Genomic DNA, 12,796 nt, shown 5'->3' with positions numbered 1-12,796 from the left:
TCCTGTTTCACAATGGATTTAACTATTAACTATTTGGGGCCTTAAAGAAGATATGCTTAGGTTGAAACATAATATGTTTGAATAGTACAAACAAGTTTTTGTTTGCACAAATTCTGAAAATATATACATATGTTTGAAGCAGAATATGTGCACGCTCACAAAAAATCGCTTCTGTAACATATACTCCCAAACATATTTTGCTTCAAGCATATACATTTTTGGGTATTGCCCAAACATTTATATGTTTGATCTCTTCCAATATATAATATGTTTGAAAGCATATTGGTCTAAACAATATATGTTTGGGTAGTCTAAGTTCCAAACATTTTGTATTTTTGCATCCAAATTCAATAATGTTGTCTTCCAAAAAACAATATGTTATTATATGAACATATACTATGTTTGGAAGCATTTTGCACCCAAAATTATTATATGCTTAAAAAAAATTCTCAAAATTTTATTTATTTATTTATATATTTACAATCATAATGAATTATGAAGATAAACAGGTAATATAGGTGCTAACAGGGATCCGGAGCGGTCCATTTTTTTCGCTCCGCTCCGCTCCCGCTCCGGAGAAAAAAAAAACCGCTCCGCTCTTCGCTCCGCTCCGAGAAAAAAAAAATCGCTCCGCTCCGCTCCACGCTCCGCTCCGCTCCTCTTCGAGAAAATTATAGTACAAACATTGTATTATTTGTTCAATTGAGTTTTATTTTATTTAGAAAAATCGGGCGGTACATATATGGGAGCTATAGCTAAATCTGAACCGATTTCGATGATTTTTTGCACATATAGTTAGTGCTATAGAAGATTACATTTAGCCAACTTTGAGTAAGATTGGTTGATAAATAAAGGTTTTGTGGCCAAATTTGGGAAAATCGGGCGATACATATATATGAGAGCTATATCTAAATCTGAACCGATTTGGATGAAATTTTACAGACTTGAAGGGCGATGAAACAGATTACCTTTTGCCAAATTTGGTGACGATCCGTTTGAAAAAACGCGCAATGTGACCCCATTTGTCGAAATCGGGCGATACATATATATGGGACCTATATCTAAATCTGAACCGATTTCGAAGAAATTTTCAGACTTAAAGGGTGATACAGAAGATTATTTTGTGCTAAATTTGACGACGATCGGTTAGTAAAAAAAGTGCAACGTGACCCCATTCGTCGAAATCGGGCAATACATATATATGGGAGCTATATCTAAATTTGATCCGATTTCTTCCAAATTCAATAACGTTCGTCCTTGTGCCCAAAAAAACTCCCTGTACCAAATTTCATCAAAATCGGTTAATAATTGCGACCGAAATCCTGTGAACAACAGACGGACAGACGGACGGATGGACGGACGGACGCCAAGCGCTAGATTGACTCAGGAGGTGATTCTGAGTCGATCGGTATATATTTTATGGGGTCTAAAATCAATATTTCTTGTAGGCACATTTTTTGGCAGATCAAACTTATTATACCCTAACCACTATGTGGTTTAGGGTATAATGTCTTTAAAACAATGTGTTGAAATATTTTATTAATTTTGAAGATTTTTTCAGAAATATTAAATCCATTTTGACTTCATTAAAATGAAATTTGCATTCATGTTAGGATACACATTTTTATGTCGAATCACTTAGCTATAAGGACAAACAGACTTCATTGAAAAGTTTAGAGACTTTTAGACAAGGAAAAACTGTTTTTTCAGAGAAATACGTCTTCTATTCTAAGCAAAATTCCTATTCGTATTTTAAGCATGTGAAATATTTGGCCTCCCGACAATATTCTTTGCGGTGCACCATCTACTATTTAATATGTGATAGAAACCAAATTTATGAAAATGGACCAAAATGGACCAAATTCTGTTTGGTCTGACCATCGGACCAAATTTAAAAATTAGAAATCTTTTGGACCAATTTTGGTCCGATCGGACCAAAACGGCAACGCTGATTGGAATTGAAAGTCTATACACAGAGTAGAAGTAACTACTCTGCGAAAGTTTTTTTTGTTTGTTTTGCAACAGACGTAGAGAAGAGGTTTTGTTATATTTGTAATGTGTGTGTGTATGTTTATGTTTGCAACAACCTCCATCGACATCAGTCCGTGGTATACCTACGAATATTCTTACTCAGATCTAGTGTTACCTAATTTCGCTTTTTTCCCCTTTATTGTATAATAAATGTATATGCGCACATTTTTCAACCAAAATTGAAACTATCCATAATTTTAATTAAATTTTCGAGAACTAATATCAGAAATAAGGGAATGCTAGGATATAGTACACTCAAAAAAAAGTGAACTCTCTATTTCACTAAAGCCAATTTAACTTTATTTTAGTTCATAGAATTATTACGTTTGGAGAAAGTTTTCTTTACTCTAATAATTTTTTGTGTACGTTAGTTAAATTAACTAAACCCGAGGAAAAAAATATACTCAAATGAAGCATAAAGATTAACTAAATTCGTATCTTCCACAAAATAGTTCAGAATTTCTTTAAATTTGTAAATTTTACCAAAAATGCGTCCATCATGAACTTCGTATGTCACTAAAGACATTCTTGCAATTTTGAACTCCAAGTTTTTCCTTCAAACTACAAAATTTTCTTTAACAAGTGAAAAAACTTAGTTATGTCTAATAAATTTTCTTGAATTAGTCGAAAAATATTTTCTTATTTTTATGACATCGGCGTGATGCCAACGTTTGTAATACTGTTTAGTTAAAATTTTCTACAAATATTCAAAATTTTCTAAAATTAACTGAAAGTTTTCTTCCTGGTGGGTTCACTGTTTTTTCAGTGTACAATAGTAAAGCAAATGTGAATGAAAAAAAGCATGCCCGGTTCCAAAGATTTTGTCTTTACTTTAACAGTTTGGGTATTAATTCCGAGCCAAAGAAGCGGAGAATACAAGTAAGGATACTTTAAAGACGTAATTCTCTTTTAAATTTGGGGGTTATGTACTTGCTTCTAGGAAGCAAATGTTAATTTTTCATTTTTTTAGATTTTTTTCGTCAGTTGTTATCAAAATCCTTTAAAAACGAGTTAACGAGTTATTTTTTTCCATATTAAGACTCGACTTCCAGTAGAAATTATGCTATGTTTCAAGTAAAAAGCGTCTTTAAAATAAAGTGTTGAAAAACATGGCTTATTTTTTAACGATTTTTTGCTTTGTAGGCAAGATGCAAAAAGGAAAAAAATTTAAAGACAATTTTATTAATTTTAAAGAATTTTTCTTAATTATTAAAGTCACGTTGACCTTACCTCAAAAATTTTATCTTTCATGTTATGATACACATTTTTAAGTAAAATCACTTAATTATAAGGACATTACAACTTCATTCAAAAGTTTATTGCCTTTTGGACAAGAAAAAAAAACTTTATTTTAGAGAAATGCGTCTTCCATGTTAAGCAAAATCTGCATTCTTATTCTAAGGACATGGAATCTTTGACTTCACAACAATATTTTTTTCAGTGTAGAAAACTAAAAAATTAAATATAAATAAGATCGTTTAATTGCATTTATTTGACGTTCATTACAAACATCTTTGTAGTAATACGGGATGATATTGATCGAAAGTACTGTTGTTACTTTTACAACACATACACGGTTGAAAAAGACTGTTTTTCATATGTTTGGCTATAAACATTATATGTTTGGAACACAAATTTTTAAACACAATATTTTTGAGTGCAAGCATATAATGTTCATAAACTAGCATAACATGTTTGGGACATATATGTTAATATGTTAGAACATATTATGTTTGAGACATAAAATGTTTGTAAATATAATATGCTTGAATGCAAACATATATTAATTTAGAAATAGCCTATAAACATATATGTGTTTAGTAGCTTGGAGCGCTATTTAACAGGGAGCGATATTGAATTAAGTTGGTGGTTGTTGCTTGTTATTACAAAATTAACATTTTATTTTTCCTTGGGCAATTGATCAGCTACTTCTTTGATCCTTACAAACTGTGTGGTCCGCTGTTCGAATCCCCGTCCGGCAAAAGGTAAAATTAAAATAAAAAAAATCATAAAATTGAATAATTTCTTCTACAATGTTTGTATTACAGAAAAAGGTGCTAAGAACTAAAAAATCTCGTGGAAGTGAGAAAGATGTCGGGGAATATACAATTGGGCAGAAACAAAATTTTGAGCATTCAGGTCGAAACCCTATGTTGTTAGCACCTATATTACCTGTTTATTTTCATAATTCATTATGATTGTAAATATATAAATAAATAAATAAAATTTTGAGCACAATATTGTTTGGGAGAATTTTTTAAGCATATAATATTTTTGGGTGCAAAATGCTTCCAAACATATTATATGTTCACATAATAACATATTGTTTTTTCGAAGACAACATTATTGAATTTGGATGCAAAAATACAAAATGTTTGGAACTTAGACTACCCAAACATATATTGGTTAGGGCAATATGCTTTCAAACATATTATATATTGGAAGAGATCAAACATATAAATGTTTGGGCAATACCCAAAAATATATATGCTTGAAGCAAAATATGTTTGGGAGTATATGTTACAGAAGCGATTTTTTGTGAGCGTGTACTAGATATATATTTTGACATTTGCCGTTTTTGAAAACAATTACTAAAAAACACGTTGTGTTTTCCCCAATGTACGTACGTACAAAAATACATATCGTACATTTTAAACGTTTACTCACACTACGCTAAGTACTAGCTAAATTTGAAATTACCTACACAGTGTAATTTCAAAGTTACACATTTCATTCAAGTAATATTTTATTCGGAGCGGAGCGGTTTTTCATTTGGAAACCGCTCCGCTCCCGCTCCGCTCCCGCTCCGCTCCCGCTCCGCTCCGGATTTTAGAAATGCCGCTCCCGCTCCGCTCCCGCTCCGGCAAAAAAAGGGCTTGCTCCGCTCCGCTCCACGCTCCGCTCCACGCTCCGCTCCACGCTCCGCTCCGGATCCCTGGGTGCTAACAACATAGGTTTTCGACCTGAATGCTCAAAATTTTGTTTCTGCCCAATTGTATATTCCCCACATCTTTCTCACTTCCACGAGATTTTTTAGTTCTTAGCACCTTTTTCTGTAATACAAACATTGTAGAAGAAAATATTCAATTGTATGATTTTTTTTATTTTAATTTTACCTTTTGCCGGACGGGGATTCGAACAGCGGACCACACAGTTTGTAAGGATCAAAGAAGTAGCTGATCAATTGCGTAAGGAAAAATAAAATGTTAATTTTGTAATAACAAGCAACAACCACCAACTTAATTCAATATCGCTCCCTGTTAAATAGCGCTCCAAGCTACTAAACACATATATGTTTATAGGCTATTTCTAAATTAATATATGTTTGCATCCAAGCATATTATATTTAAAAACATTTTATGTCCCAAACATAATATGTTCTAACATATTAACATATATGTCCCAAACATGTTATGCTAGTTTATGAACATTATATGCTTGCACTCAAAAATATTGTGTTCCAAACATATAATGTTTATAGCCAAACATATGAAAAACAGTCTTTTTCATCCCTGTGGAGAGAGTATCTATTAAAGAGACGATTTTTTTGAGGGTGCATATTTACACATTAGCGCTTATTGAATTTTCAGTAGCATAAATAACAGATGGATTCCAAATTTAGATCTATATAAAAACTACACTCAAAAAAAGTTTACTTGGATCCAAAGATTTACCTTTAAGGATTTTGGTATTGATTCCGAGTGAAAGATGCCGCTTCTTTAAAATAAAGACATTTTTAGCGAACCATCTATCTGGCTTTAAATCTAGGACCAATAAAATTAAAATTAGGATACAGATCTCATGAAAAAAAATTTTGAAGCAAAGATTATAAACTTAATTTTAATTAAAATTTCATTATTTTAAAGAAATTTGTCTTTAATATTTTGTAAATTTCGCATCCTAAAATTTAGGTTGCGAAATCTTTAATATCGCGTAAATATTTTTTCAGTGTACTGAGGAAAGAAAGGACGACGATTATTAGATCCATGTCGGCAAAAATAAAGCCATGCATCTGATTTGTGTTTAAATTCTATCCCAAAGATACGCCGACTCGACTCTTCCCAGTCTAACCTCTTATGGGTTAAAACAAAAAAAAATCTGATTCAATCAGGAAATTAATTGATCCAATTAATTTTTTAATTGAAATGTCTTCAATCACAGAAATTATAGTATCAATTAAAAAATTAATTGAAGGTAAATAAAAAAATTAATTGATACTATTAATTTTTGTGATTGATTTTTGTTTCAATTAAACAAAATTGTTGAATCAATTAAATTTTTAATTGACTATTTTTTTAAAACTCAATTAAAATTTTAATTGGAAAAATTTTCGTACAATTTTTGTCTGTGTTGGATAAAAACGTTTACAGTTGCACATTAAGGCCAGTATTATTAGGGAGCCACCGTGGTGCAATGGTTAGCATGCCCGCCTTGCATACACAAGGTCGTGGGTTCGATTCCTGCTACGACCGAACACCAAAAAGTTTTTCAGCGGTGGATTATCCCACCTCAGTAATGCTGGTGACATTTCTGAGGGTTTCAAAGCTTCTCTAAGTGGTTTCACTAGAATGTGGAACGCCGCTCGGACTCGGCTATAAAAAGGAGGTCCCTTGTCATTGAGTTTAACATGGAATCGGGCAGCACTCAGTGATAAGAGAGAAGTTCACCACTGTGGTATCACAATGGACTGAATAGTCTAAGTGAGCCTGATACATCGGGCTGCCACATAACCTAACCTAACCTAACCTAAGGCCAGTATTAAGTTGGCATTATCGCACCAAATTGGTCATTTTTTCACGGTTACTTTTCTTTAACAATTCTTTTCACCGAAAATAAACATGTTCAATTTTTGGATTGTTCCCCATTAAGTTATAATAACATTCGCAAGAAGAAAATATAATTTTATGCTATTTTTGCTGATTTATTTTTGATTTTAGCGACTAAACTCGAACTTAGTAGTCACCTTTAATAATAATCGCTAACAACACACTTCAAATGTTTCCATTTTTTTTTTGTACCTTCCAGACCCTAGAACGTGAAATTTGCACATTACGCATGAAAGCAAAGCCATTACAAATCGACGGTGAGTCGGCCGAAGCTACAGCAACCAATAACCAAGAGACTATACCCTCCGAGGGAGCTCCCATATTTCAGACCGATGCTTATCAGTCACGTCGTTTGATGCCCGACGATTTTATTATGGATCGGTGCCAGAAAGTTGTACAGCTTCATTTTCTTCAACATTTTGGCAAAATGACATCTAGAGAGAACATAAGGCGTTATGCCAATAAAGTTACCCGATATTTGGGTCAAGCTGCCTATAGTTTTGAAGGAATCCTCACCGATGACATCATGAATTGTATCATTGAGAATTTGCAAACATTAATACCGAAAAAATATCTCGTGCTCTTAACACGGGATCATTTGGAAAAAATGTTCAATGAAATTTTGGCTGTCTTCGACTACGAACGGTCCGATGTTAATACAGAAGATGTAATATCGGGTATATTTGACAATGCTCGGGAGGCTCTACAACAAACTACGGGTATCATGAATAAAACCCAATTTATGTTAATACATATGTTTAAAGAATTGATTGAGATACTGCCGTTGGAAGAATTTCAAAGTGATGACACTGTGCGTTTTATAGCGGATAATTTGGAAAAGGAGCCGCACTTTGATGGTCGATGCATTAATATTGAAGGCCTGGTGGAAAAAGTTGTGGAATATGCCAAAATGAATCTTCTGGATGCCATCACAGCGATACCAATAAGAAATTTAGCTGTCCGTGTGCAAAAGGAATGCAGTAAACGAAGACCTCAAAATGCCTTAAGCGTTCGATGTTCCATAGGATCTGTAAGCGTTTCCGTGAAGTCGAAAGGAGGACCATCAAATTGATATGAGATATGTGTTATAATAAAAACTGAATAATTCTCACACATATAAATGTAGCGAAATCTTTGAGCTAAACTGACGGGTTTGTATTAATTGGAATATTTAATATCCCAGCAAAAAAAAAAAAATGGAAGTACTTCTAAAGGCACAACTTTAAAAGTACTTCCAAAAATGTCCTCCCAAAGATATTCTTTATTTTAACAGCACAGGAAGTTCTTTTAATTAAAATTTTTATAACTCACCTTTTTATAGTTTTAATGGGTAATTATACCCTGCGCCACACTGTGGACAGGGTATTATAAGTTAGTGCATATGTTGCAGTGTTGCCAGGTTGGGGGGTTTCCCCCCAAATTTAGGGGGTTTTTACACGTTTAGGGGGATTTTTAGGGATAACATTTATTTGGGGGGATTTTTGGGGGTAAAAAATATCTTGGATCTTATGAAGTGGAGCAATTCTCAACAAAATTTGGAACAAATCTGAAATGAATTTTGAGAAAAAAATAAGAGAAGTCAACCCATACTCCTAAATACAAACAAGTATGCAATGACATTATTTTTTAAACGCATCTGTTGAAGGGGCATTTTTAATATTTGATACAATTTTTTAATTTTTTAAGTGTATCACTACAGGATTTTTAACGAAATGTTGGGCCCCTTTTTGTATTATTTACATACTTAAAATTTTTGGGGGTTTTTGAAAAAAGTCTAGACCAATTTAGGGGTTTTTTCCTCAACTCGAAAACGGCCATCGACTGCCGCAAATCTCTCAATGAGATGGCTGAGCAGCACAATATTCACCTAATATGGGTGCCTGGCCACAGGAACATACCGGGGAACTGCGAAGCAGATGAGCTAGCAAGGCTAGGAACTACCTTACATATTCCAGGGGAACTAGAATCTGTTGGTGTGCCTCTTGCTACCTGCAAGCTCTTACTGCGTGAGAAGGCTGTCATTATGGCAAATGTTCGATGGGAGAATTGTAAGGGTTGTAACGACACCAAGCAAATATGGCCCCATTTAAACTTAAACCGCACACTAGATATGCTAGTGTTCTCGAGACGCCAGATATCACTCCTGATATCTGATATAACGGGTCGCTGCCTGATAGGCGATTTTGCAAAAACTATTGGTGCGAAGTATAATGACTATTGTATGAGCTGTCATGATGCGGAGGAAAAGGAATCAATAAAACACCTCTTGTGTGAGTGTCCTGCATTTTGTGTAAGGCGTAAGCAAATTTTAGGGGCATATAGCTTCAGATTACTAGCGGACCTGGAAAACGTTAACTTAAGCAGTCTGCTAATGTTTTTGGAACAATCTGGATGGTTCAACAGAAGAAAATAATCGAGAAGGTTCAACGGTTAAAACTAGAAGTGCCCATATGTAATAGGTACTTTTAGTTAATGTGGTATCACAATGGACTGAATAGTCTAAGTGAGCCTGAATCTTAATCGGGCTGCCACTTTAACCTAACCTAACCTAACCTAGGGGTTTTTTCTTACGATTTGGGGGGAAGAATCAGAAATTACCTGGCAACACTGATATGTTGCAACACCCAGAAGGAGACGGGATAGACACATGGTGCCTTTGGCAATATTTCTGAGGATCGGTCCCTGAGTCGACATAGCCATATCCGTCCGTCTGTCTGTGAACACATTTTTGTAATCAAAGTCCAGGTCGCTGTTTCAGTCAAATCGACTTCAAATTTGGCACAAGTTCCTGTTTTGGGTCAGAATAGAACCCTATTGATTTTGGAAGGAATCAGTTCAGTTTTAAATATAGCTCCCATATATATCATTCGTCCGATATTTACTTATATGGCTCCAGAAGCCAGAGTTTTACCCCTAAATTTTATTGAAATCGGTTCAGATTTAGATATATCTCCCATATATATCTTTCGCCCGATATGGACTTATATGGACCCAGAAGCCAGAGTTTTGATTAAAATCGGTTGTTAAATAAGGGACTTATGGCCAAATTTGGGAAAAATCGTGCGATACATATATATGGGAGCTAAATCCAAATCTGAACCGATTCCAATGAAATTTGGCATACTTAAAGTGTGGTCAATTGGATTACTTTGTAGCAAATTTGACATCATTTATCGAAATCGTACGATACATGTATATGGGAGCTATACTAAAATTTGATGCGATTTTTTCCAAATTCAATAGCGTTCGTCCTTGTACCAAAAAAACGCCAAATTTCATCAAAATCGGATAATAATTGCGACCGGATTCCTGCGGACAACAGATACATGGACAGACGGACGGACGGACACCAAGCGCTAGATCGACTCAGGAGGTGATTCTGAGTCGATCGGTATATATTTTATGGGATCTAAAATCAATATTTCTGGTAGGCACATTTTTTGGCAGATCAAAGTTATCATACGCTGACCACTATGTGGTTTAGGGTATAAAAATAAAAAAAATCATCCCCGTTGGGATTTTAACCTGTGCCGTTTGACTTTTTCACTTCCATGGAAGTTCTTTTGAGAAGGTTTTGAAAATTACGATAATTTGTAATTTTTTGTTGATTTTTCATGGATTTTTCATTTGATTTTCGGCTAATGCACTAGGGTGGAACACAATGTTAGTAAAAAAAATATGGGAAACATTTAAATCTGAAGCAATTTTAAGGAAACTTTGCAAAAGTTTATTTATGATTTATCGCTCGATATATATGTATTAGAAGTTTAGGAAAATTAGAGTCATTTTTACAACTTTGCGACTAAGCAGTGGCGATTTTACAAGGAAATTGTTGGTATTTTGACCATTTTTGTCGAAATCAGAAAAACATATATATGGGAGCTATATCTAAATCTGAACCGATTTCAACCAAATTTGGCACGCATAGCAACAATGCTAATTCTACTCCCTGTGCAAAATTTCAACTAAATCGGAGCAAAAAATTGGCCTCTGTGGCCATATGAGTGTAAATCGGGCGAAAGCTATATATGGGAGATATATCTAAATCTGAAGCGATTTCAACCAAATTTGGCACGCATAGTACAATGCTAATTCTACTCCCTGTGCAAAATTTCAACTAAATCGGAGTTAAAAATTGGCCTTTGTGGCCATATGAGTGTAAATCGGGCGAAAGCTATATATGGGAGATATATCTAAATCTGAACCGATTTCAACCAAATTTGGCACGCATAGTTACAACGCTAATTCTACTCCCTATGGAAAATTTCAACTAAATCGGAGCAAAAAATTGGCCTCTGTGGGCAAATGAGTGTAAATCGGGCGAAAGCTATATATGGGAGCTATATCTAAATCTGAACCGATTTGGCTGATATTTTGCAAGTTTTTCGAGACTCATAAAATATTCGGATGTACGGAATTTGAGGAAGATCGGTTGATATACACGCCAATTATGACCAGATCGGTGAAAAATATATATGGCAGCTATATCTAAATCTGAACCGATTTTTTCCAAAATCAATAGGGATCGTCTTTGAGCCGAAACAGGACCCTATACCAAATTTTAGGACAATCGGACTAAAACTGCGAGCTGTACTTTGCACACAAAAATACATCAACAGACAGACAGACAGACAGACAGACAGACGGACAGACAGACAGACGGACATCGCTAAATCGACTCAGAATTTAATTCTAAGACGATCGGTATACTAAACGATGGGTCTCAGACTTTTCCTTCTTGGCGTTACATACAAATGCACAAACTTATTATACACTGTACCACAGTAGTGGTGAAGGGTATAAAAATACGATGCATAATATAAAAATATATATATTTTTTACATTTAATAAAAAAAAATGGCCGCTGATGACTTGAACCAATGTTCTTTATTTTTTCATTCATAATAATAAAGACCATCTCAGGAAGTATTTAGAATGTCATGCCATGGTGTCATATTAGGTTCATATCACAAACATTTCAATAGACGTTTTGATGCATCGTGTTCAATGTCGTTTGTGGTTGAGTGTGCTAAGGCGTTATGTTATGGTGCAAACAGACCCAGTTTCAAACCCCGGTGGAAGCGAAGAAGTTTTTCAATTTGTAAAAATTACATAAGAAAATAAAAGTGTAACAAGAAACTACTGATAAAATTAAAAGTATAATTCGAAACAAAAAAATAGTTTTTTTTTTTTAATTTTTTCATCCTAAGGCACAACATCTAAAGCAATGCAAACGATCCAAAAATGTTGTATTTCCGTCCTATGACAATCCCATGTAAAATTCATTGGAGATGATACAAGTTTGCACTACTTCCGGATCACAAATGGGGATCCAAACTACTGACTTTTTATACCCTCCACCATAGGATGGGGGTATATTAACTTTGTCATTCCGTTTGTAACACATCGAAATATTGATCTAAGACCCCATAAAGTATATATATTCTGGGTCGTGGTGAAATTCTGAGTCGATCTAAGAATGTCCGTCCGTCCGTCCGTCTGTTGAAATCACGCTAACTTCCGAACGAAACAAGCTATCGACTTCAAACTTGGCACAAGTAGTTGTTGTTGATGTAGGTCGGATGGTATTGCAAATGGGCCATATCGGTCCACTTTTACGTATAGCCCCCATATAAACGGACGCCCAGATTTGGCTTCTGGAGCCTATAAGAGTAGCATATTTCATCCGATCTGGCTGAAATTTGGTACATGGTATTAGTATATGGTCTCTAACAACCATGCGAAAATTGGTCCATATCGGTCCATAATTATATATAGCCCCCATATAAACCGATCCCCAGATTTGACCTCCGACGCCTCTTGCAGGGGAAAAATTTATCCGATCCGGTTGAAATTTGAAATTTGGAACGTGGTGTTAGTATGTGGTCTCTAACAAACATGCAAGAATTGGTCCATATCGGTCCATAATTATGTATAGC

At 34.6% G+C, this 12,796-nt stretch overlaps 1 protein-coding gene across 1 annotated transcript in view; it reads left to right on the top strand.

Annotated features, from left to right (window-relative positions):
• Positions 1-7,978, top strand: part of LOC142226635 (cilia- and flagella-associated protein 44) — a 51,246-nt gene extending 43,268 nt beyond the window's left edge. Inside the window, exon 12 of the mRNA XM_075296737.1 lies at positions 7,057-7,978. Within this exon, the coding sequence (XP_075152852.1) occupies positions 7,057-7,929 (873 nt within the window). The 3' untranslated portion in view covers positions 7,930-7,978. The remainder of the gene's footprint in view (positions 1-7,056) is intronic.
• Positions 7,979-12,796: the final 4,818 nt, after the last annotated feature.

This window comes from Haematobia irritans, chromosome 2, assembly GCF_050003625.1.
Source record: "Haematobia irritans isolate KBUSLIRL chromosome 2, ASM5000362v1, whole genome shotgun sequence".
In the NCBI taxonomy this organism is placed as follows: Eukaryota; Metazoa; Arthropoda; class Insecta; order Diptera; family Muscidae; genus Haematobia; species Haematobia irritans.
Note: the sequence above shows the minus strand (reverse complement) of the source record. Positions and strands in the feature narration are given on the sequence as shown.